This window comes from Ruditapes philippinarum, unplaced genomic scaffold (genome assembly GCF_026571515.1).
Source record: "Ruditapes philippinarum isolate M1 unplaced genomic scaffold, ASM2657151v2 ctg3342_1_1_1_1, whole genome shotgun sequence".
NCBI classification, from domain to species: Eukaryota; Metazoa; Mollusca; class Bivalvia; order Venerida; family Veneridae; genus Ruditapes; species Ruditapes philippinarum.
Window position 1 is genome coordinate 474,944 of NW_026863859.1, and position 27,119 is coordinate 502,062.

Below are 27,119 nucleotides of genomic sequence, written 5' to 3' on the forward strand. Positions count from 1 at the left end.
AATTTTGTTCAACATATTTAGATATATTTATGCTTCAAATCCAAAATATATAGAATTTAAACAGCAATTCATGCTGAAACTTTTAGAAATGTCATTTTAGCGCGAGTTGAGTACAAAAGATCATTTTAATATTTTTGTCATTATTTTGCCTGAATATCCCTTTAAGGGAATGGTCATCTCGACCTAATCAACTATTAGAATTAGTTTAGGTTGAAATGTCAAATAGAATATACATTTAATAACATCAATTCAACTACATGAATTATATCATTATAACAATTAGATCAATTGTTTCATTTTCATTATCTTTATTACTATCATTATCGTCATTATCGTTACTGTTAATTATACTAGTAAACAAAGACCAGGAACAAATTTAAAAACTAAAATATTCACCATTGTTTATAATCCTCAAAATCAAATATGTAATATTGACTTGATAAAACTGGACTTGAAATAGCATGCTTATGAATAATTGTTTTAGAATAAGTTTATTGCCCTTTTTGCAAGATACGGGCCTTTTACAGTTGATCCATATCAATCTTGGTCATAAAACTGATGTCCATTTTGTTCCGATTATTTTTGTATTTGTTTTGTTATTTGTCGATTATATCGCAAAATTACATTTAAAGTATTGCAAATCTAAATTCAAGAATGTTTTTGTCTAACATATTCACTTCACGACCCGAGTTCTAACTGCGTCGAATTTGTTTATGTCTACTTATACTTTAAATGTTGAAAGCAAAATTTAACATTCAGTTAAAGTATTGTAGACAGCATAAGGAATTGTACATGTGATTCAGATGGACCCTAAATGAAAATAAAATTTGCTTAGTAAAGTTTCATGACTCCAGATAAGCAAAAATACAATGTATCTTGAAAAAATCAAACTAGGTGAAAAGTAAATAGATTTAAGATTTAATTAACAATACACATATTATGTGCTATTGATGACAGATTTTGCAGTATTTGTCACCTTATTTCTATTGCGTAATTAACGCAGTACGTGTTAGTTTTTAATGTTTCGACCTTTTATCTTCTTGGTGATTTACCTAGATCGCCAGTGCCGTTTGCAATGTATGAAATTACTTTCTATATTCACTCCGCAATATTTTACTTTTAAATTTTTTTCAAAATGTTCATGAAAACTAGCATGAATCTTGAGGCATGCTGCTTTAAGAGCCTTTAATGGAATTTTGACAAATGCTATCAAATTCACCATTCACACCGGGCTTATCTAGATGAAAAACTGTATTCATACAGATTTCGGTCGGTCAGCTTTAACCCTTTTTTGAAGAAATTGAGTTACTTATCATCATGAAATTGACCTGTCAAGTTACGGTCACTTATAAAAACGGAAAGGCTAAGCAGATGTCTCTTATTTCAAATCAGTTTTGTTTATACAGCCGACACTATGAACTTTTCTGCTGCACTCGTCTTTTTGGCTTGCCTAGTGGCTTATGGTTTGTCTTTTTCTTTTACTTAAATGAACATTTCTTTTCTTTCTCAAATGCACATTTATGTGGCTGAAATGGTAGAAAGCTGGTGATATTGGGTTGTACAGTCTTTGAAAATTTTAAGGTGCATTTTATCAGATATTGCTTAATGGTTTTTAACAATCGTAATAATTCATATCTGTTCATTGAAAAAAGACAATTTAAGTATCAAATTTGATATAAATTTCACACATCGAAGAACTTTCAGTATTGTTTACTTATTTTTTATTTCATTTTATGATTAAATGTTTGAAAAGCTGATATGAAGAAATTGAAAAAAAGAATATAATTAAATTCTTAAAGCGACGAGTTTCTCACGAATAGATTGAACATCAAAATAAGACACCCAGTTTTAAGCATTATACGCTATTATATCGTACACCATTTGTTTTACCGACACATGTGCTTCAAACTATTATTACTAAGTGACTGAAATCTGTTAATTTATGTATGTATAATCCGTTGCCATGGATATGGAAGGATGAATTAAAGTACCAACATTATTGAACAGATCCTACAACAAAGTCCCCTTTCTTGCCGATGAGAACAATAAACATAATCATATATGGTTTTCCCAATTCTGTCAAAGATTGACTGTTTTTAGCACTTAACAAAAAAATTATTGCTGCTTAATTAATTGATTTTTTAACTTATTTATGTATTTTTCTAGTCTCGTGCGAAGTGTGCACGACTAATACTGACTGTGGAAATACTAGATGCGCCGCCGGTTTGACCGTCATCTGTCAACACCCTGATGGATCCGGTATTGTTGCTAACGGTGGGCTTTGTACATGTGAACAGACTGCTGGAGGGGGTAAGTACAGTATCGGTTTGGTGAAGGTAACTGCATCACTTTGAAAAAAGGAAGGATTAGTGATTTGGTACCCTACTGGTTTCACAATTAGGTTTCCTTTATGATGACAGTCCATGGTTGTTAAGCTCATAACATTCTCTGCAAAATTGAGATGGATATATAAGTTTCCGTTTAATATAATTGATTTGATACATTGACAACTAGTAACAACATAAACTATTTGGCTTGAAAATAATTGTTTAAACTAAATCATCATCTCAGACCAAATATTGAGACATTTAGACAGAGCTGTTTTCTTATTAAGTTAAGATCCCCCATTGCAGGAAAATGGGCTACCAAGTGTAAAAAATGGGTGGGGTAGGGTAACATTTTTGTGCATACTTTATAAATTTTGAGTAAATATAATCATTGTGATTTTGTGGATTGATAGCATAATGCTATTATTTGTTTCTTAACAATAAGAAATGGGAAATCATTTTTCATAACGATTATATTATAGATTGTTAAGAGTTTCTTCATTTCTGCAAAAAGAGCCCTTCTATTAGCCGAGTTTAAGCTCATCAAAATATCTATAACTCCTGAACCATATTAAAACTTTGTTTAAAGTTTGCATACAGGTGTCCTTTAAGACATATAAGTGACCTATGTTGTAAATTGATAGGCTCTTTATAGTGCCCATTAGAGGGATCTTACCTTAAAATATTGTTACTTATGGTTTCGTTTCTACATTTCGACGATCTTGGGTCATCTGCCTCTTTGTTTATGATTTCACCGTATCTGTGTCTCATTTTTGATACTGCTTATTTTTTGTAGAATGTACTGGAAAGGCCGATTGTTATGGTGACCAAGCCCCAAACCTGACATGTCCTGATAGCGCAAGACACTGCTACGATAACAAATGTATTTGTGACCGATTTCCAATAAGTGGTGGACGAAAATAAGTCATTGTATTTGATTAACTGTTACGTTTTACAAAATAAATATGCTAAACTGTCCTTGAAGTTGTGTCAATGTCTAATACAAAAACGTATTTCTTTGAGAAAAGTTGAAAATTTGATTACTTTAATATCTTTCATCAAACTTTAGAACACACCGACCAAAAGAACTGCATTTTAAAGGTTAAAGCTGCACGCCTCCAGATGAGCAAAAATATTTCGATAAATTAAAACTTGAGAAAAAAATGTACTATGATTTTAGGGAAGGTATTAAGATTCAGAATTCTAGTAATAATTTACATATTATGTTCGATTTATAACTATATTTCCACTGCGTAACTAACGCAGTTAGGGCTATTATTGTATATGTTGACATCTTAATAGTAATTTACATACTAGGTAATATTGTGTAAATTGCATTCTTTTGGTAACTTTACAATATTATACTGTTGAATTAATTTTTTAAATTTTCATGAAAATTAGCATGAATCTGGAGGCGTGTTGCTTTAAGGATCACTTTTCAGTATAATCATAGCTGGAGATTTCAATTTTGATGCGTATTTATTGGAGGAAGTTAAAGCTTTATATTTAAAGATAAGATTTGTTGTTTTTTTTGTGATCACAATACATTATCTACATAATAACTTGAGTCTTAAATTTCAACAATATATAAGTTGGTGAATTTGATATTACAGTATGATGTAAATGTTAAAATTTCAAATTTGATTATCGAAAGCAAGTGTTATCATGGTTATAGTACTAAAGCAAGGCAAATGCAATAGATATCCATATCGACATAGTCGCAATATGTCCTTTACTGTGTTGGTGCGACGTTAAACCCAATACACAAAAATACTATTTTATTTACGAAACATAAAATCCAGACAATAGTCTTACACAACGCTAATGACTTAAGACTGTACTTATTATTTGTACACTGAAATACATGCAATCTTTAGCACACGAACAAAATTTGTCTAAAAATCATGTACCTGAAAAATAATTGCTTTAACTTCGAGGAAGATGCTCAGTAGACTCTAAAATTGCAATTAATAGATCTAATATTGCAGATTTTCATACATTTTTTTATAGTTACAAGAAATGTTATAACCATTTTCTTGGAATCCAATAGTTTCTGTAACGTGTTCGCGAGCCAGAGATATCCCCAACTTGGTTAACCTAAATTTTTACTTTTCCACGAGGCGGTCTCTGTAAGCGTACATGTCTGTTTGATTTGTCCTTGACGCTTATCTTCCTTAATTTACTTCATTTCTACTTTGTATATTTACTTGCCATAAATGTTTGCTTTGTATATCAAAATGTTTTATATTATGGTTAAAATGTAACACGAATAATTAATGACCTTACGCATGGTTACTAACAATGACCTCTTTTCCTTCAAGTGAGGAAGCTATCCAGCTAGCTTACGGAACGTCGGTGGTTCTACTCAGGTGCCCGTTCGCGCTTGAAATAATCCACGGAAAGGCACCTGAGGTCTTACTCCGCCAGTAAATCTGGAACGTAGTCACGTGACCTGAACTGTCGGTGCGACGTAAAAACCAAATAAGCAAATTCAACTCTTATCCCCTAACATGAAAATTAAACATTATCTCAGTCTTTTTTTTCTTCTTTTTTTTTTCGTTTTTGTGTGCTTTTTTTTATTCCTTAAACCAAATATCAATAGTCAATAACTTCAAGATAAAATATTCATTGTCTGCTGCTTTAAATAGAATTATTGATTGATTCATTCAATTGAATATAATTTTGCTTTACAAAAATGATACGAACTAAAATCAATAGTTTGGTTACGTCATCCGATCAATTGCACAAAGGTATTCAAATCATATCAGGCATATAGTTTAAACACCAAATCTGTAAGTTTTAAAATTAAAAAAAAATGCTATCTCTTGTACTGTAAACACGGAAGTGTACATACATGGATATCATTTGAAATTTAATCTTTATAGTATGTCAAATCAGTGTTTATTTGACAATACAATTGTTTTGCGTCGCAATTTCATGTCTTTATTTACAGATCTACCTGTAAAAATATATAAAGTGGGTTTTTCAAGGCACATGCTTTAGAAGCAATTTCAGAAGTAAGTATGCAGTGTATTGACAAACTAAATTATTTGACCTTTAATTTATATAGCAAAGTACACATTGCAAACACAGATAACAGTTTTACATTCCGTTGTATCACATGAAAAGAATCATTTGAAGTCTGCAATGTTCGTAGGATTCCTTTTTGGTCATTTTGGGGTTCATCATTTCCAAAACGTTACAGAATTGACTCGTTGATGTTCTCACACTGCTAAAGCAGGTGTTTGGGGCTTGACAGAACTGCATTTGAGCCGTGCCATGACAAAACCAACAGAATGCGTTTGCGACCAGCATGGATCCAGACCAGCCTGCGCATCCGCGCAGTCTGATCAGAGTCCATGCTGTTCGCTTACAAACCCTATAACAAGTAGAGAAACTGATAGCGAACAACATGGATCCTGATCAGACTGTGCGGATGCACAGGCTGTTCTGGATCCATGCTGGTCGCAAACGCATAATGTTGGTTTTATCATGGCGCGGCTCATTTGTTTTATTATAAAATCGTAGGCAGATTCATTCAACACGTGTCTTCATTTGTTTTCCAAATATATAAAGTGGTTTTGCGAAGTGCCTTCTACTCCGATCAGAATTTACATTAATGAAGTATTTCATTCTAAAAATTTGAAATGAAATTCAGATAATATCTCAAGTTTATATCTCAAGACATATTCTTAAAACAATTAGAAATTATCTACATTATTAACTGAGGAGAAGATTTACAACTAAAGCTAAGTGATTGTAAATATATATTTACGTTAGATGAACAAAACAAAGTTTATATACATACATCTTGCAGTGAAACCATTGTAAATAGTTGTAGGAATAACATTTCATTAAGGAAAGCCAGTATTCTTGTAGTTTAAATGAACGTAAAGAAAATATACTGTTAGCTTTCCAATAGATGAATAAATACATATATAAAAGTAAACAAATTGATTTATCAACTTTAAAAATAAAATTGACATTTGTTGGCACATCCAACTGAAAAAAGTGAGTGCACAGACAAATCTCAACATAACTTTACATTTTGTCATAATTGTGTTTAATATTTATTTTTATCATGCAAAAACAATAAACAAATCCATGTAATCCGCGGATATCTATACAAATATCGTTTGGATTGGAACGATAGCCTTTGATTTTTAAGTCTTTTTTATAATTCGTGTAGTTTTCTATATTTTATCCGAAACATTTTTGCATTATCAATTATTAGTCAATAACTACTTTATGATTCAATCTTTTGAAATACAAAATGTATATAATTTATTCAGCAAAACGTGACAGCATTAAAAATGAGTATAATGTTAGTTACTTTAAAGGTCCATTATACCTCAGAAATGCTTTTATTTTTCATTTACTTTTCTTAATTTCTATTCTTCTGCTATAGTTTCCAAAAAATGTACCCACTGGCCAAATACCTTAACCTTCTTTTTTGCATCTGTTGCAAAAAGTAGTTTTCTTATACCCGGTAATAACCTTAAGCAAACAATGCTTAATTTAGCTCACAAAACATAATGTTTATTTTATTCGTACTTTATAATTAAAAAAAGTCATAAAAAATATTTTCAAATGATTAACAATAACTGTATAATGTTCACGTGTAACCCGCGTATGCACAATATTTGTACACATACGATGTAAAAAAAACCTTCAACAATATTTTTAAAATATTCTAGCAATAGCGGAGGTATTTTCGTGATCAAAATGTGTTAAAATGACCATTATTTGTTATCTATTTTGATCTATGAACAATAAAACGAGTGTTCTCATTCTACAGCCTTTGAAATATTTTTAACAAGACTGCAATCTTTGAAGACATGGCAGACGTGTTCAGGAATGGAAATTTACCGCACTTCAAAGCTGTGGTGTCAATAATAGTATCACTTAAAAATCAGTTAAGTACATAACAAATATTTTAACTGAAATTTAAAGGCATTAAAGATAACCTTGATTGTCAGATTGTATGCTTACTACACAACAAGATAGAAAAAAGGAAGTATGATTTAAGTTCGGGATATAAAACTCTAATGTTTACAGTAATATATCGTGCAAATATGAGTCTATGAAGGTTTCAATGGAAAAAAAGTGTAAAAAAATACCGGGTAACATTCGTATGTAAAGCTTTCTCGTACACATGGTACACTTTCAATTGATTAAAAAAGGTATGTAATGAATTAACACAAATTAAAGGTATCCCCATGAACCTTTTCCAGCTGCATCAATCCATCTTTGAGTCTGATTGATAAATATTCACCTTTAATGTCAGGATTCTGTTGTTTTTCCTCATAATTTGATGATCCAGACACCATTGACACTACGTGCACCTTTTCACCATCGGGATCATCGGCGCACACAATTGCACCACTGTCACCCTCCTTACTAAATGGCACGATTTCCTCTTTGTCCACAGGGTGCCTGTCTTCTATTTTAACAAGTCTTTTCATTCCTTCAACATAAAAATCGGGAATGATTATTTTCCCCAAGCCGGGAGAGCTACTGGCCCCCCAAATATGCACGGGTAATCCCTTTAGCCACTCAATGTCTGCTTCATTCTCAAACGATGATAGATTACTTGCTAGTGGCGTACCAAGATGATCTTTAAACATTGTAAGACATTTTGTTCTCTCCCTTTGGAGAACGAGCCCTGCAGCAATGTCTAATGTGGCATACCGTTCGTCCTCAGTATTGGTAGGCATAATATGAGCAAAAACACATTTCTTACCATTCTCATCACAGACATAGACAGGTCTGCCATCATCTGCAAAGTGTCGTGCTACAAGCAAACTTAGGTCTTTTCTTTCCCCTTTGAGAGCAAAACCTCCTAAAGTAGCGCTTCTGTCATGTCGACTGGTAAGAGTTGATCCCACTTCATATTCCGCAAATTCTGTTATTACTTTTTGCTCTAATCGAATCTTGTATTCCATAATGCCGTGTTTCTCGGCGATTGTCTGAACTTGTACTTCAGCGATGTGTCGTTGCTCGCCAGTAAGCTTATTACTGATATAAACATCTAAAATCTGAAATCTGTATCCACATCCAGTCACCCCTATTACGCTCAGAAATTCTTTTGCAACCTTAAAACAGTTATTAGACATGTATAGCTATAGACAATTATTTTTGTCAAGTCTCAAAAACATGAACAATTTTTGTGTTATAAAATATAGGCGTTTAATGATTTGACTTATTAAATGATAATTGTGTTTTGTCATAGGGCAAGTGTCTCTGATATTCCTTTACAAATACAAATGTATTATATTCTATCTAATTCTTCCGTTTTGGCCTTTCCGTTGAAATGCAGTTGGAAGACATTATGATTTTGTTCGGATGAAAATTGAGTTCTAAATGTATATGAAAAATGAATAAAATCGATGTCGTTATCATACTAAATCATAATGATATTTTTAACTATGACATTGAAATATGTACCACGGGATAGTTAAATTTTATTTCTCATTCATATTCAAATTTAAAAAATATATTATAAGTTACCTGCTCATTTAAAAGAGGCGGAGAATGTTTCACCTGCTTTTGCATTGGTCTTTCATGGGGTGGGACCATACTTCTTTGGTACATACTCATACTTTCCCCATATAGTTGATTAAGATCATCCTTGTTTTTTTGTACAAGTTCTAAATGAGTCTTAAAACGTTGTTCTAGTTCTATTGCTTTTATTGTATGTTCATGAGATTTTTGGAATAGTTTTGTCTGATCTACGATCTTCTGCGGAATGCGGTCGGAACCAGACTGAACTGTCTCTGAAGGGAAATATGTATTGCTTTTTAAATGTCTTTCTTCCTTTATGTTATATAATGCAGCTTTATAGTCTTCTGTTAAGTGAATGGGTACCTAACTTCGACATTTGATTGACATTATTTATATTTAAAAATATAAATGTAAATAGCAAAACATTTTTGAGTTTATTCTCTCCTTTATGAGTTACGTTTCGTTTATGATTTCAAAATGATCTGTTGAATCAAATGATCGTTGCATAATACTGATAACACCAAATATCAATAAGGTCGCCAAGATAGGAAAGCAACTTCTTTATCAATTTCATCTGGCTCTATCAGATTACAAATTGAATATAAACGCATGCAAGAATGAATCAATGTTACTACTGCAACAGGTAAATTTTGTAACGTCACATTACTTTATTACACGTTCCAGTTTTACATAATCACGTATCAATTGTTAACAGTATAAACAACATAAATATATTTAACAACGAAGTACAGTGTATACTTACCATCGGACACGTATGGAATTACTTGCTCACAAATCTTTAATGTCTCTATTGTTCTTCCACCTACGTCTGTGCATTCCAGCAACTGGTCTCTTACTTCTGGAACATGCTTCCCATACTCAGAGCAAATCTTGTTCTTAATGGCCGACAATCTTGCAGCACACCATGTCGGCATGTACGTGTATAGCATCCCTATTCTCTATAGATGTAGATCTCGAAGCAGATATTGATCTGGTTGGGTCATACTTCTTTTTAAGTATATTTTTGAAAACATCTTGATCTAGTGTAGCGCAAATGCTGCTTCGGCAGGGTCTACTCCTAAAAATGTTGATAAAATTGTAACTCGTTTCTTGAGTTCTTGAAAAAGAATTCTCTCTAAGAGATATCCCATTTCCTTTGCAACACTTGCTCTTGTTTTGACACAGGTAATTCGATCATCTATCGTTCTGATATCCGGTGTTGTCACTTGAATTTCAGTCTCGTCCTCTGCAATGAGTACACTACAGCGTCCAAGATATTGAAATAAATTACTGTCAGTTAGAATGGCCTTTGAATAGGATGCAATGTAAATGGCGGCAGCTGTATCTGGACATTTGTTCTGGAAATCCCTAACATCCTGAACTTTTAGTATTGTTTGTTTGATATCAGAATTAGGTTTCGGTGTCAATTCCTCAACATTGATAATATCTGTACTGGTGTCTGATATGGTATAAATATTTACATCCTCGAACTGAGGAATCTCGAAAGGATCTGTAATGTTGCATTTCTGTGACAATTTCCGGAACCGTTGCAGAAGAGGGACTAAATGTTCTCTGGCGTATCGGTATCTTGGGTAGGCCGCCGCCGGTACGATGAAATGTTTAATCTCCATCTCAACATCACCTTTTGGTTTTATTTAACATATGAACCTAAAAAATGAATAGTAAACAAAATTGATTCAAAATGAAATCAAGATGAAGCCTACAGCATACGGGAATCAATTAAAGTACCAGTTTAAATAAAATACTCATTAAAAGATATTTAATTAAGAACAGAACACAAAACTTAAGTTATAAGTAACGAGTTATGGGAATTGACAGGCTAATATATAAGGGCATACTTATGCCAAACCATATCATAATACTCTAATATACTTTTATCAATAAGGAAGGATATGACATGACAATACGTGTAGTAAATATCACGTACCAAAAAATATGTATATTTGTGTATATATTACTGAACGTTTGGAAAGTCCTTTAAAAATGAGCTTAAACTACGACAGTTACTTATGTTTTGGTTTAAGTGTCGTTTGTAGTCTAGACGAAAACGAAAATAATATTTTTTTTATAAATCGCTTTATTATGGCAGCCATTTTCAGAACAAATTTGATTCATGATTGTTATATTTGTTTCGGATTTAAATCTTGAAAACAAGTTATTCTATTAATGATAAATACAGAAAAGAAAATATATCATTAAACCCTACCTTCACTTCAATCCATTTTTTTAGAATTCAGTATTTCGTAAACCTCCTTAGTGATTTAATCATTTGAATTCTTTAGTATATTCTTAAAACCCTTCGGACCGGAAAAATGTAATGTAATACAGATCGGCGTGCTATATTTAGAATGCATACACATATCAAGTTGTAAGTTAATCAAAGTAGGTTTATCAAAGTTAAACATTTTCACGTGACCGTCTGTTTGCACAATTGGAAAAGATAATATATTATTATATCGAAACTATGATGATTCAGTTAAATGCGCTTTAGATATAAACAATACTAAATGCACTTAAGAGAGTTATCAGTAATTGCATGTTATGCAAATACTGTGCTATCAATAAATAATACATGTACAAATAATGCGTCGTGCAAATTCCACAGTCGTTTAGTCTTTAGCTTCTTATCATAGCTGACATATACAAGTGTATCTCCCTTGCTATTCAGTCAGTGTATATTTTGAAATTTTCCTTAAAGCAGAATGCCTCAAGATTCATGCTAATTTTCATTAATTTTTTTAAATGTATTTAAAAGTAAAATACCTTCAAGTAAACAAAGAAAGTAAATTACTTATTGCAAACGGCACTTAAAATCTACAAAAGCTACCGAAAATAGGTCAGAATATGTCAATATTGTCCTTACTTCGTTAGTCACACGGTACAAACATGGTGATAAATACTGCAAAATCAGTCAATGAAAAGATATAACATGTAAATGTTTACTTCAATATCAGATCTTTATGGCTTTCTTATAATCTAAGTACATTTCTTAAGTTAGATATTCTTGAAATATTTTATTTTATTTAAACATATTATTATACAGCTTTACAGTTATGAAGGGTTTTGTGCAGATTTATAGATAAACAAGTTGACTTATTTTAGTATATGTTAGTTGATATATTATATTTATGTAAAATATATTTCCCTGTAGGTTTTATTGTGTTTATTTGCAAATGTATGTGTCATTTATACATAAAACATTAAATTGTTGAATTTGTTGTTGTTGTTTGGTTTTACATCGCACCAACACATCATACGTCATTTAAAGACTTTCTTGCTTTACTTGTGGAGGTAGATTTCAGGTGCCCTTCTGGCATTATCTCAGACACGAAGGGGCACTTAAGTAGAACCACTGACGTTCCGTAAGCTAAATACATGGATCGATTCCTCACATGAATATATATTTATTTAAAAAAAGTCTGTCGTTAGGACTTATTGTATTCTATGTACGAAAATATTTGAGAATAAGATCTGTGATGATATAATTATATGTGTTTTTGACTTTAAGTAAGAATTGTAATCGTTTGAAAGTGCCAAATGTCAACGACGTCTAGATATATTTTTAAGTATGTACTTCACGCCATTACATAGGGTTTTTTTTGTAATATAAAAACCTCTTCGTCTGTTTACTGTTATAATACTATCTTTAAATATAACACAATAATCGCAATTTAATGAACAAGAGATACAAACATTAAATATTACCTTTTTTATAGATTTACGTATTCCTTTGAGTTTATTGAAAAATACAAAATGATACCGATTTAAACAATAGAATACTTTTTGATAAATTCATATACTAGAATTTCATTGAGTTAGTTTATTAAAATATGTACAACCGAAAGCAAAATCCACCGCAATTGACAGTTAAGAATGACTTTAAATATCGGTAGCCATTTTGAAATTTATACGGACATTTTCCTCTTTGAGAATATCTATCATTAAAGACGCGTAATTGAGGAAGTTAAATCAATTTTACCTTTTATTGTCCTATAACTTTTATCCTTGAAAAATCTAACTTGATAGTTTGAATCATCTTTGTCTTTGGATTAAATTGCCATTCTTGGAGAGCCAACTTCAAAATTTCACTTATTTCAAAGTGCTTTTTGATCCGTTCCGAACTGTCAATGATTTCACGGATGATAGCATACACACTTTAAAACATACCCGTTCTATTGATTTATACCCACACAATTAGGTGTAGTGTATTGCGTAATAAACGTAGCATGCAATGTGTATGCATTTGAGTTTATTTATACTTGCCACCGGATAACCATATGGGCAAGTCCTTCAGAAGCGTATTAGTCATTTTTTTCGATACGCATACAGAAAATGCCCCAATTCCAGAAGCTTTCCCTGCTTCTTTAGTGTATCAAGCGTAAAATTACTCATACACGGTACCTCGATCTAAAGTCTCATCTGAAAGACTGATTAGTAATTTAAGTTGGCCAGCCCGGGAATCGAACCCACCATGCCGAGATTACAAGTCTCGCGCTCTTACGACTGAGCTATGCGGACTGGCTTATTTTAAATGGAATTAAGGTGTAAAAGTACATAATAAACATGCATAATTTGTATACTGATTTTGAACGGTTGATGGGTTTTCTGGTTTATAATTCTAATCAAAATTTCACCTTCGCTTATTTATTCCATTTCTTTTCTGGATGGACCAGTGATACGATTGTTGCTCTATATGTCCTTTGTTTATGTCCGAATTTGTAAATGGGTGTGCAATGTTTAAATGTGTTTTTGAGTGTGAAAACTGCTTTAATTAAAGTAAAAAATAAGTTTAATATATTAAGCGTTAAAGTACAAAAAATGCATAAGTTGGAGCCCATGTTGATTTTAAGTCAATCTATGCCAAGATGTATTCAAGAACTATTATTGTTTAACTTGTTCTTGTTCAATATCACAACCTCTTTGTGGGAAGGACCAAGTCTCTTATGTTGTTTAAACTTCTGGCCCAACCCTTTTGCTTTTCATGAACAACTACAGCATCCATGTAAATACGGTAAATTTATTATATTTTTGTCTGATGTTTGCATGTGACATTGTATCTATTTTGTAATAATAAACAACCCATTCGTACAAAGTGGACACTTATTTTACGAGTATATTTAAAGCGGCCTTCAACTTTTATTTTCTGATGAAAAACCATAATGTGATGTATAATGTGTATATAACTAAGTATTACAGTAAATTTACCCTGGAAAAGAGAATCATTACACTGTTTAGCCTTCTTCAAAGCAGCGACAATGGGGCTATTAATTTTATAACGCATAAGTGACGCTCATTTCTTAAAATAGACGATATCGGGGAAGCCTTATTAATTTAAATATAGAGAGCGGACCGGTAAATTAGAGATATTGAGAGGTTTTCCTTATTGTTTATGTATTTTGTATTATTCTTTAAATTTGACAATTATATAAAACGATTTTTCTAAATGAAAAGTAACATATTTAACATTAGAAAAGCTGAAGGCCGCTTTAACATATGCCTACTAGTATTTAAGCATTTATTTAAACCTGGTTCTACTTGTAAACAGTTTGTTTATTTATAAAGGTCATCGTTTTATCCACTGTCATACATGTATTATCTAAATATAGTGATCCCAAAATTGACTTGGACAAGTAAAACTTCACATGATTAGTAAGTGAATATTTTACTTTTATTTAGATCAGAGAGCCATCTTCATATTGCGTCATATTAGCCACCATAATATTGCATATAATATAATGTATGATATTTTCAGATAATATTTGACTTAACATTTATAGAAGTATTTTCAAAACAAAATTTATATCACCTTCATAAAATTCTTTTGAGCCCCATACTCTATTAAATGTTTCTTTTTCTTTCTTTATGCTATGTTTGTGCGTGAATCATTTTTATTCTGAAAAAATAAGTAACAGGGATTTACATCACTTTCAAATTTCAGGGATCCAATTAATGCATGCTCTGTCATAAAAGGGGTCTAACCACTAATTTTTAGATCTTCAAAGTCAAATTATTTACTATACTCAATTATTTACTGATCATAATTATCGTAGATGTGACAAACACTTGTATTCCAAAGTTATGGTTTTAAGCAAAATCTAATAAGCTAGTATTATATTTTCATGCATCACCTTGGATGCTCAAGGTAAAGAAGTGTGCGTAAAAATGGACTTATGGGGGTATACTGATGCAGGATTTTTCCTTCGATAAATCCCGGAAGTAATTATATATCATAACAGACTCGTTTTAAAGATTATACAGGTTGTGACAGGCCAATAAGGTTATATAAATCTATCATCGTTTACTCTTGGTCAGATAACATGTCAAACAAATCATTACAAAATGACATAAAGAAAGTGAGAACAATAAAAATGCATTACAGAGTCAAACATAACATATCAAATTGTGAAAACAATAAGATTCGATCCAAGGCATGATGGATGAATGAATGAATAAATGAATGAATGAATGGATGAATGAATGAATGAATGAATGAATGAACGAACGAACGAACGAACGAACGAACGAATGAATGAATGAATAAACGAACGAACGAACGAATGAATGAATAACCACATACTTAAGACGGATTTTGCTATGACATTATCATATAAATTTATTTAACTGTTATATGTCAAATACATTGTATTGCTTCATTCTTAACTTACTATAATTTACATGCAGAAACTATTCTGATGACAAACAGAATCAATATTCTGCAACTACCAACAGAAAGTATATAAAGATCGGCCATTTCACTTTTGTCTTTGTTGACAAAACTTCATAAACAATTTCCACCGGTGAGCTTTATATTCATCTGGATTATATATATTCCATTGGTTAACAAAATTTGTTCATTTTACTTATCTATACTATTGAAAGTTCATTAGGTCATTTATGAATATGGCAGTCAGACTTTTGTGATTTTAATCAAAAGCCATATTGTTATGGCTGTGTGCTTAAAGGCACATGAATTATGTGTCAGAAACGAATTATTTTATTTCTTTCTTAAGAAGGGCAAACATGACTTTTATAACATTTAAAATATGTTTAAAACCTATGCTAGGTACTTATCACCAGTCACTTACTTACTTGCTACGTACTTATCACCTGTAGTAATTAGCGCTGAGTGTGCATAAAAATAGCAAGATGTTCACAAAGAAGTATTTTGACTTCCATACAAAATATTAAATCACTAAAACTGTATTGATTGCTAAAAAGGCAACAGAAGCAAAATATGGTTCTTTTAATTAGCCAATCAGTAACATTTTAGAAACTATAATATGCCTCCAAAAGAAAAAAAAAGCTTTCGGGAAATAAAAACAATAAACCATTTTTGGGCATAAGGGGCCTTAAATGATATATGGCAAACGTTAATACCGAAAAGTTAAGGAAATCTTTATCACGTTTCAGGACTTCTTCACATAGATTAAAAGAAGACACTGGTAGATGGCATAAAGCTGAAGCAATTCCTGATAATGAAAGAAAATGTAATATTTGCTCTAAATTAGAAGATGAATTCCATGTATTATTAGAATGAGCACTGTACAAATGTTTTGAGAAAAAAAAATATGGATAAAAATGTATATACCAAATTTCCCTATATTTATTGAATTGTTAACATTTAGAATGATAATGTTATAAAAGAAATATCAATGTTTATCTTTTAAATGTTTGAATTAAGAACAAATGTTGAATACTTGTAAATTATATTTGGAACGTAAACACGGTGATAGGGCGATTACCACAACTTTTCCGCGCAACGTCAAAATACCATCCTTCTGACCGAGACACCGTATATTTCTGGACAAAATATTAATGCGGGATAAACAAATTCCAGGTTATAGCTTACAAAATATCTTACTGCTGGACATTGCAAGATTATTCCAATTGTTTAAGTATTCCATCGAATTTTTGAGACAATTTATCGTTAATCTAGCACAATACAATTCACAAAAAAAACATACTTCGAAGAAATAGTGTTTACAAAAGATCGTGTGTACCTCAACATGACTCGTACCTGTCACAAAAACGCGTGTTATAACGACGATGTCTTTGTTCTATGACCTAACGAGCTCGTATATTTATTATGGTTAACCCTAAGTTCAAGTTCCATACAAAATTGTGTGTTTCTATCGTAAATTTCAGGGAATATATGTTGAAAAAAGGCCTACTGACCCGAATATTGGAGCACCGTACAACACTGAATTCAAACACCGCATTCTTTTTCCGTTAGACCGATAAATACTGGCCACCGTCTTCTTTTGAATTATGCATTCTTCATACAAATATGTTTCATTTGATGAAAGATTGTTTACTTGCTGTTACGTTATGTTGCTGTTATCATACGTTATGTTATGGAAAATTTCAGAAGGTCTGATCTGTGATAATACTACCAGTTATAGATAAGTGCAATGGTATCTATATATAGATAAGGATGTCTTTTCCTTTTCGAACTTATTCAAACTGATAAACCCCACATGGAAAGATTGAAGTTCTTGGCAGACTATACCATCTAACAACATCGAGAAAAAAAAGGAATGAAATATTTTTAATGGGAATTTCTTATTGCATACTAATTTGATCAAGTTGCAAAAGTCATAACATAAATTTTCATGGTGTAGTTTTTGCAGGAACCCGGGCAATATTTCCATAATCTCTTCAGTCATGGTCTCCAATATGCTTTTATTAAACAATCTTTTGCGAAAGTTTGACTTCATATTCTTTTTCTAATGTGGTGCGTTAAGCATATCGTCCTGAAATACAGGGAAGCCCTGATCCATTGGCGTACTGCTGATATCAGAAGACTTAGTTGGGCGCTCTCCAGTTGCTGCAGTATCTTCTGGAAGTATTATGCAGCTTTGCAAATTTCGCACGTTGCTTTGGCTTGTTCAGACATAGGTTTGAACGTCTTCTTTTTCTGAAAGCAAACATTAATATCAAAAATAAACGGTGCTAAAAAAAACAGAAAAATGCGGTGATTTTAAGGAGGAAGAATGCGGTGCCCTAATCTTATGATTGACAAAGTTGTGCGGTGCCTTAAAATACACACGTGGAAACATAAAAATCGTACCAAATATACAAAAAACGGGATATTTATGTATTGTAACTTGTTCATACGACAACAATGTACATATTTATATTGTATTTTGGCCAGTTATATGAACTGAACGGACTAGAAATACGTTATATTTCGTAATCAAAGCAAGATTTTTTTCAGTATGCCCTAAATGTTTTCACTATCCTGACATAATTAATGAAGCATATTGCATGTAGTAAGGATAAATAAGTTTCAAATTAAATGGCACATTCGATGAAAAAGAAAAAAATGATGATTTTACCTTGTTTTGAGCAAATTATCTGCTGTTTACGGCTCGGTTACAGACTTGCTGTCCATTTTGTACCACAGAAATATACGGTGTCTCGGACAGAAGTAAGATATTTTGACGTTGCGCGGAAAAGTTGTGGTAATCGCCCTATCACCGTGGTAAATGTAATGTTACTAAATTGACGTAAGTATGCGAAACTTGCGCTTTATTTACACGGTGCTGTTATATTATTATTCTGTTCATATCGAACCAAACATTGTCTCAATTATACATGTTAAAAACGCATATAGTAGTATATGCTTCATATAAGATTTTGCTTGGGACCTATTTTTTTTATTTCGCACATGACCTTACATTGTCATCTCTATTGTTTTAGGATCTGTTTAACGGTTTGAAATGTTATTGAAATTTTCAGTGGGAATAGTATTATAATGATAATTGTCTAAAAAGTATATGATATTCTATTTCCAGTCTGAAATACAACAATGGCTGACGGAACAGAATTGAGGAGGAGTTTCAAGTATAAGATGGGCGGTCCGAAGAGCGTCGTCATGTTTGCATTATTCTTTACTGTTTATACATTCTATATAACTGCCAAGTGTGAGACGGTACTTTTTATTATTCTACATCTGCAAAATTACATTTAAAAGAACGCATTCTAGTCTATATAAACATACATCTAAATAATGTGCAAAACTTGCAAAGCTAGATTAACATCGACTTAGGCCTTATATTCGTGTTCAAAATTATTGATATGCGCAAAAGGGCACTGATTTTGCATAGAAAGGAAACAAATAAAAAAAGAATGAAATATTCTGGTGTGAAGTTAACTGTGCAACGACAAAGACGTAAGCAAGGAAGCCTTATTTTATCAAAAAGGCCAAGTTATGCAGAAATGAAGATTATTTGTTGCTTTTTTCCCCATTGGCTTTTATAATTTTGACTGATCCTTGTCTGGTCTTACATGCTGATACCTAGATATAACATCGAGTTCTTTACTTACATTACCTTGGCAACGGGCAATGTACGAGTATTGTGAACATTAATAAATATCTTCCGATGAGGATGCTGAATTTTCAATTCAAATTGTACAGATAGGTGCATCAAATCAAATTGCACAATATATTAATCTCATTTTATATTACAATTAAATAAAACTTCTCTTAACATTTTTTCATTTTATTTTCTTGAAGTTCTCATTCATTTTTGCTTTTAAGGGGAAATGGGACCTTCTGGACTTTCGTCTGCAGACCAACGATGTGCTTGTAGCAGTTGATTTTAAGATTGCCGCGTATATTCTCCTTTGGTTCATAGCTCAATGTTTTCTGTATATTCTTCCTATCGGTGGACACAAGGAACCAGGCGTCATTTTGCCATCGGGCGATCGACTTTTGTACAATACAAATGGTAAAGTATAGGATATATGTATAAATCGTATTTCGTCATTATACTCTTTTGTTGGTGTTTTTCTATCTTTTAGTTTTCTCTTTCTCTCTCTTTTCAGGATTGCATCTAAGCTCCTATTAGTAGAGATGTATGTTTTTCTCTTATCCACTTTGATAAAGATTCTAGGCATTTTTACAACAGGCAGTGCCATTTAAGCTCTTGAATTAGTGTCTTAGTGTTAGGGAGTTGATCATTTACCCAATATCGATTAATAGTTGCCATGTGCTACTATTTGTTTACATGTAATGATAACTTCAAAAGAATGACCGTGGAGCAGGAACAACATCACATTCTTTCAAAATGTTTGTGTTCCTTTCTTTATGGTGGCTGATTTGGCACACTTTGCGCTTTGCGTTGTCGATAGCGACAACACAACCTATATCGTTATCGCCTTTTCGTCTTGCCGTCTTGTCGCTAGCGAAACGCGCCAAAAGGCGCGTTGTTGTCGCACTGTCGTCTTGTCGTCCTGTCTCTAGCGAAGCACGCCAACGGTGCGTTGTCGTGCGGCGCGTTGTCGTGCGGCGCGTTGTCATGATGTCGCCCTGTCGCTTGGTTTATAAGCCAATCCTTCGATTTGCGCCGAGCGACAATGTAACATCGCGACAATACACCGCACGACAACGCGCCGTTAGGCGTATATCGTTAACGACAAGAAGGACAAGACCAAAGGCCGACAACAAGCCGTTTGGCGCTTTGTCGTGCTGTCGCTAGCGACAACACGACGCACAAAAGCGTTCCAAATCAGCCACCATATTTCTTTATAATGTTAAACATTACTTTCTAGCACTTACAGCACTTACTGCCAACAATGCGTTGCTCGCCGCCGCAGTTGCGCTTGGCTATGACGTCAGACGTATGTCAAGTTCCCTAGTAAGCATGTACAAGGCGACTGTGCTTTTGTGTTTTACGTTCAGCGTTTATTTACACGTTAGAGGCGGCACTGCAGACGAACTTAAAAAGAACCAAAATGGATGTTCAGGTAAGAAAATGTGAAAATGATTTTACCCCTAAACTGCTCAGTTCATTTAATGAATATACCCTGCTTTGAAGTTTGAAGTTTTTTAAAGTTTACGGCGTATCGATACAAACATTGGGTTACCAGCGGAATAAAGCCTGGGCACACTGTACTGGTGTGCTGGGCTGAGGACCAAAACTGAGACACTTTTGTGTTTCAAGGAAAGCGTCTTTACTTATGACTTCGATTTCATGACTCACTTGATTTCTGAATAGCAATACGGGTGAGCAAACACACATTGTAAATAAAATGGTCTGTCAATGTATGTCTTAATTTTTTTAATTATAGTCTACAGTCTTTGACTGAAGTTAAAAATGTTTATTGAAATGGTCTCAAGTTGGTTCTAAAGTTGCTTTTATGTCCTCGGACTTAGGGTACACTTAAGACTTTCTAAGAAACCCAGCCCGGCTGATGGACTAACAAAAATTTTATTTGTGATTAAGGTAATTAATTAGATTCGTATCGGTAATTTTTCATCTGCAGCTTGTAATTTGTTTTCTTTTCAAGGGAATGTTGTATACGATTGGTTTATGGGACGGGAGTTAAATCCAAGATGGCGGTCACTCGACATCAAATACGTGCTTTTTAGAAGCGGTATAATCGGTTGGATAATCTTGAATCTATGTTCTCTAGTGGAAAGCTGGGCGACATTTGAACGTTTTAATTCGACATTACTGTTACTCAACATGATACAATTAACATATGTTGCGGACTATTTTTGGTTTGAGAGCGGAGTGATCGTGTCACGTGATATTGTTCATGAAGGTCTTGGATATAATATTTTGATACAGTTCGTGATGATTCCTTTTTGTTTCTGTGTGCAGACACGATATATATTGACAAATGATACCAGGTTACCAAATACAGCTTTATGCTGTATTGCAATAATTTATAGTAAGTGAAAAATGTATAATCATTTTCTCAACTTTAAATTTTAAAGAGCACATACCATTTTAGATGAAACTATTAATGTTCTTAGCAACCATACAAAAACATTTCTCGAATTTGCTTAAAACTAAACGTAGGATTCATTAGACGTACTGTGTCACGCCCTTAAAGGATCCTTCTGAAAAGGCCCCAAAGGGGTGCATTATTATAGGAGTTACTTTTCGTAAAGACTCTTAATGGATCTATGTTCGACGATTTTCGATACAATGATGTTCGTCTTGCAACAAATGACTGTTTGCCTGTGTTATGTCTGTCTGTAGGTTTGTCTATCTATACGTGTGCCGCCTCTCTCCATGTTCGCCTATACCTTTCTGTCTACCCATCTCTGAGTATAATTTTCTTTGCAAAATAGTATGAAATTAATGACATCCACTACAGTTCATTCTGATATACTTTTAGCGGCATATCTTGGTTTGTCCGTCCGTATCTTGTCCGTGCTAACCTAATTCTATGACAATTAAGATACGTATTCTTTAAAATTTACTTCAAATGCCAGTATGCGTGTGAGTTGTTGTATTTCCAATTGCCTTTTATGACTAGACTTAATCTGAAAACCGAGTCTACGACCTTTACCTTGACCTAGATATTTTTAATGCGTTCTCCCGAGAGATCTCCCCTTCTCTAAGATTTTGCCTGATGCTCAACTTGCAATATTAAATGGATGTCATATGTTATATGTATATATTCACTCCAATGTTTACAACATCTCCTTTCAGCTACCGGTTACTACATATACAGACGAAGTAATTCCGAGAAAAATGACTTCAGGAAAAATCCTAACGATCCAAAATTGCGGTGTAAGAATTTTCTTAGAGTTATTTCTTTTAATCTTTTGACCGTCATATATATGAGATTGTTCGTTTGAGGTTTAGTATCAAAATCTTCCAAAGAGTAATTTTCTTTTTTCTTTGCGAATACATTTAAAAATAAATTAAATACCATTTTAAAACTTTAAACTAGTGTAAAAATTTTCATTAATGATTTATTTTATTTAAAATTTTAAATTTTTTGTTTTTTTGTCATTTGAAAACTGTTTTTAAGAACAAAACCTTGTGTATCAAACTTTTATTTATTCAATGAAAAATTTAAAAACTTTTATTTTAAAAAAATTTTGTTTTTTTTTCAATGTTAAAGGGGACTTTTTCAATCTAGACCCTGGTTTTTCCCGTTATTTTTTTTGGGACGTCCACCAAAAAGACTTTTCCCTTTCTGGGGGGAAAAGCCCCAGTGCCCTTCTTTCATTATTTCAAGAAGGGGGACCGAGTAGACCCCATTTCAAAGCAGTGGATCCCCCTTCACACATGAAAAAATTTTAAATGAACCCAGCGGGGATCAATGGGCTGTTTTAAAAACGCCCTTTAAACCCACTCGCAATGAACCACCCTTTTTTGGGAATTCATTGGTTTGTAGGGGAGTTAAACAAAAGGGCTGAAATAATATCCACTAAAAAAACTTTAAAAACACACGTTTCTTTTGATTTGCCAGCATGCCACGTATCGGCAAAGATTTTAAAACAGTTGGTGGGGTATGTGCGCCATCCAAAACTTTTCTTTCGACTTGATTATTCCCTTAGTTATCTTAGCACGGGTTTGGCTTTAAAATTTTGCCTAAAGGTTTTTTCCCCCATATAAATTTTTTAAATAAGCGAAAGTTTTATATTTTTGGCATTTTTAAGGAAAGGTAATTTCCTGAAAAATTTTTGAACCATTAAAAGGGTATCTTGAAAAAACGGAAAAAAAATTTAATTTTTGAAAGTAATTTTTTTTAAAAATAATGTAAAAAAATTTTCCAGGGATTTTTACAAAATTTTAAGGGCCTTTGTAAAATAAAATTTTTTTCTTTAAAAGTAAAAAAAAAATTTTTTTGAGTAATTTTTAACTTGAAATTTTTGACATTTTTTTCCTTAAAAAGGGGCGTAATAAAATTAAAACAAATAAAAAAAAAAAAAATTTTTTGGGGAAAAATTTTTTTTTAAAGCTTTTTAAGGTTTTCCTTTTTTTACCAAAATTTTTTGAAAATTCAAAAATTTTTAAATGTTTTTTTGCAGACATTTTAAGCTAAATATTAAATTCGTGAATTAGGGGTTTTGTCCAATAAAAAAAATTAAAAAACTTTTAATTTGAAAAATAATACTTAAAATTTTTAGTGTTAAAATTCACAAAAAATCCAAGGATAAAATTAAGGTTTTATGCAATTGTAACAGATATTTTTATCCCCAAATTCCCCCTCTTCAAAGGGAATTTGCTATTTTAACAATTTAAAAGCAATTTTTTTTGGGTGACCCTAACTTTTGGAAAATATTGTTTTTGGCTTTAGCAATATTCATACTCATTATCCCATTAAACATTTTTGCAAGAGTTTTTGTTAAAAAAAAAAATTAAACACAAAGCCAGGGATCTACGAACTATTTTTAAGAACTGAATAATAACAAAATGTCTGAACCATGGTGGATAAGTCGTATGTGAAAGTGAAATGCTACAACTTTGTAAGTGTAGTTAATTTGCATACTCTCAGGTACTAGTAGTTCAAGTTCAAATAATTATAATAAATATTCTATTTGAAAGACCCTGAATATTCTATATATAGCACTACTTTTTCAGGATTTAGTCATGTGGTACCGTACCTCGGAACTACTTTCTTAGTCCTTTTACTCTGGATAGAGAAAGACAAGACAACAACGGATGCAAGCTTAAAGTACGGTACCGACTGGGACAAATATTGCCGAATTGTGAAATATAGAATTATTTTCCAGGAATTTACTCGTCGGATTTCCCCGGATATTATTAAAACCAGATTAATTGTATGTAAACATATGGTTCAAAAACAATTTTTTATGAACAATTTCGTATTCATGTTTTCAATGTTCGCCTGAAGAAATTATCTGAAAACATTGTATTCTATTTTTATTTATTATTCGTCTCATCTCTACATGTGTACATAAAAGTTTCATATAAAGCGTAAAACACAAACATTGAATATCATGAAAACCATTCAGAGACTATTTATTTTTAATCTAGGGAGACAACACCAAGACCAATCACAGCAGTTTACTGAAAGAATTATCCCCCATAGTTACACAATTTATATAATTCATTATCATTTCATTAAAATGTTATGTTGTATTTTTTTTTTTTAACATGATCTCAATATATTCAAACTATTGCATGTTTTTCCTACAGAAGTTTACATTGTGGTACAATGAATAAAACGATATTAAAATGTTTAAATGCAAATGGTAAGAAGAAAAATTGATCATTATAATTATATCATTTAACCTTGGAAAGTATGTCATTTATTATACTTGATACTTTACATTCTCAAAATATTACTTACTTCAGTATATCAACGATTTGTTTTCTTCAACATAATGTACATGAAGATCTGTTTTATCAATACAATACATTGGCTTAGTCGATGGATGTTTTATACTATAATAATACAGAAGCAACATATATTTGTCCAATATGTAATAAATATGGCCATTAAAACTTAATATAAAAGTCAATTAATGACATTTACAAAACCATATCCTGTCAAATAAAATTTGCTAAAAACTGTTTTTATTATAACTTTTATACTGTCCAATTAAATTTATCTAGGACTACATAAACTATAAAAATAATATTCACTTTTTGAAAAAATGATAACAATGAGAGACCACAGTCTTAGTGAACAGTAAAAACATTTACCTGTATACATGACGTTGGATAATTCATCACCAATTTACATGAAAGATATACAGACTTACACAATACTTACCCTGTGAGATTTTCACGACTTAAAGATATTGTACAATCCAATGTAAAATCTCAGGGTTCCTAATTTATGCACATTTCAGTAAAGTATGTGGTACTTTTTTTCGTTGTATGAGTTGAGTTAAATTGACAATACTGTGTTTTCAAAAAGATTGACTGAACAATTATTGATAGAAAAAAATATCAAGGATAAAATATAATAATTGCCTGAAATATAAAAAGACCCCAACCCCACTCTTTTTATTTAATCAACTATATTGGTTAATAATATTTTATTGCTCTTTGAATACAATTTAAGAACATTATTTTCACATCAAAGGGCAAAAGGGTTGAACAATAAGTTCTAGCAACATTAGAAACTGTCCTCATGGTCCTTCCCTAAACTGAACTATATATGATATATATGGTATATTCCGAAGGATGTCTACAAAAATTAATTATATACACATGAGCTATACCGATTACGGCTATTTATACCTAGCTCGATTACTTCGAAGGGAGAAAACTCTGTATTTTAGGGAACTTAGGTCAAAATGGGATCCGAGATAGTGAATACGATCCGATTGCGCTAAAATTTAGAACTTTCGAGTAATCCGAAAAAAAAGAATTTACTAAAAAATAGAAATGAGGTCACTAGGAAACCAATCAGAATGAATCCATTTCCAGGTCACAGACCTCGTGTTTGCATAATGAATAACAAAAACAAATGTGAACTTGTAAGCAGATGGTCTGAAATCTGTTACAAAAGATCAATTTTCCCCTTGTACTTATGAGTAATAGAAAAAAGAAAGTAAAAACCCCAAAATTGTGGAATCCAAGAGGAATTGATATAAAAAGTAAGTCTCATTTTAATTAATTTGATTCGTTGATTTATTTACAAACTACAAAGTAATAATTTTTTCAATATTAATCAGTTTTATTGACAAGTAATGTGGCGGCGTTTATATAATATTTATGTAATGTTGTAAAATAAATTTTAACTTATATGTAAACGGTGTAGTCATTTCCCCGTGTCCCGATTAAATCCTTTTTTTTAGGGCAAATTTTTGGTTAAAATGTCTTTAAATATCAAATTTTAAATTTTTAATTTGTTTTTAACTGATTGAAAGAAAATTTTAAAAAAGTTTAAATTAAGGAAAATTTTTTAAAAATTTTTAAATTAACTCCCGGGATACCCGGGGTTTTTGATTATTCATGATATTTTTTTATTTTTAAAAATGGGGACTGAAAGTCCCTAATTTTTGGGAAGGGATTTTCTCACCATTTTTATACTTTTTAAGTCAATTTACCTTTCTTTTACTATATCACATGACTGTTAAAAAATTTAGTACCTATTTATAATATTACCAATTTTTAAATTTTGGGGGGGTTTTATTTTGTTTATATTGAAAACCCAAACCAAAAATTTAAAATAAATTAAAATACACTTTTCCCAAAAAAATTTTCAAGAAATTATTAAATTTGTACAGTAAATGGGATTGAAACCCTTTATTCTTTCATAATTTTAAACCAAAAATTTAATTTATTTCTAGGATGTCACATTTCAAAGGGAAATTTAAAAGGGGTTTTTAAAAACAAATCTGTTACAAAAAATGTACATATTAAATTAAAAATCTTTTACTGTTTTGGGAGGGGACTGATTTTGAAATATTTTGAAAAATATTTTGGGTATACTTTTTAATTTAATTTTAAAAGCAAAATTTTTATATCTCCCTTTTCTATTGAAAGTTTTTAGGTTTCACCAGTTTTAGGGAAAAAATAAACTTCAGATTTTTTT

General features: G+C 31.7%; 4 protein-coding genes across 5 annotated transcripts; 2 read left to right on the top strand and 2 right to left on the bottom strand.

The window, feature by feature from the left end:
* The first annotated feature begins 1,342 nt into the window (after nucleotides 1-1,342).
* On the top strand, nucleotides 1,343-3,305 carry LOC132723560 (uncharacterized). The gene is made up of 3 exons (XM_060708297.1): nucleotides 1,343-1,463; nucleotides 2,167-2,310; nucleotides 3,124-3,305. The coding sequence occupies exons 1-3, from the start codon at nucleotides 1,415-1,417 to the stop codon at nucleotides 3,249-3,251; spliced, it is 321 nt and encodes a 106-aa protein (XP_060564280.1). The 5' UTR covers nucleotides 1,343-1,414; the 3' UTR covers nucleotides 3,252-3,305.
* A 3,940-nt stretch (nucleotides 3,306-7,245) lies between these two features.
* LOC132723571 (uncharacterized) lies at nucleotides 7,246-9,781 on the bottom strand. Its single transcript, XM_060708319.1, has 3 exons — nucleotides 9,595-9,781; nucleotides 8,838-9,103; nucleotides 7,246-8,422 (listed from the first exon to the last, which is right to left on the bottom strand). The coding sequence occupies exons 1-3, from the start codon at nucleotides 9,779-9,781 to the stop codon at nucleotides 7,523-7,525; spliced, it is 1,353 nt and encodes a 450-aa protein (XP_060564302.1). The 3' UTR covers nucleotides 7,246-7,522.
* Nucleotides 9,782-9,871: 90 nt separating this feature from the next.
* Nucleotides 9,872-13,035, bottom strand: LOC132723572 (uncharacterized). 2 transcript variants are annotated; one of them, XM_060708322.1, is made up of 2 exons: nucleotides 12,832-13,035; nucleotides 9,872-10,499 (listed from the first exon to the last, which is right to left on the bottom strand). In XM_060708322.1, exon 2 carries the CDS (start codon nucleotides 10,460-10,462, stop codon nucleotides 9,872-9,874), a length of 591 nt encoding a protein of 196 aa, XP_060564305.1. In that variant the 5' UTR covers nucleotides 10,463-10,499; nucleotides 12,832-13,035. The 2 variants fall into 2 exon arrangements, with proteins under 2 accessions (XP_060564305.1, XP_060564304.1); XM_060708321.1 differs by lacking the exon at nucleotides 12,832-13,035 and adding an exon at nucleotides 11,059-11,209.
* Nucleotides 13,036-19,886: 6,851 nt separating this feature from the next.
* Nucleotides 19,887-22,384, top strand: LOC132723559 (delta(14)-sterol reductase TM7SF2-like; the record flags this gene model as incomplete). Its single annotated transcript, XM_060708296.1, has 4 exons — nucleotides 19,887-19,926; nucleotides 20,409-20,603; nucleotides 21,147-21,533; nucleotides 22,304-22,384. Coding segments are annotated over exons 1-4 (703 nt in total), but the record flags the coding sequence as incomplete, so codon positions are not given.
* Between the last annotated feature and the right edge of the window lie 4,735 nt (nucleotides 22,385-27,119).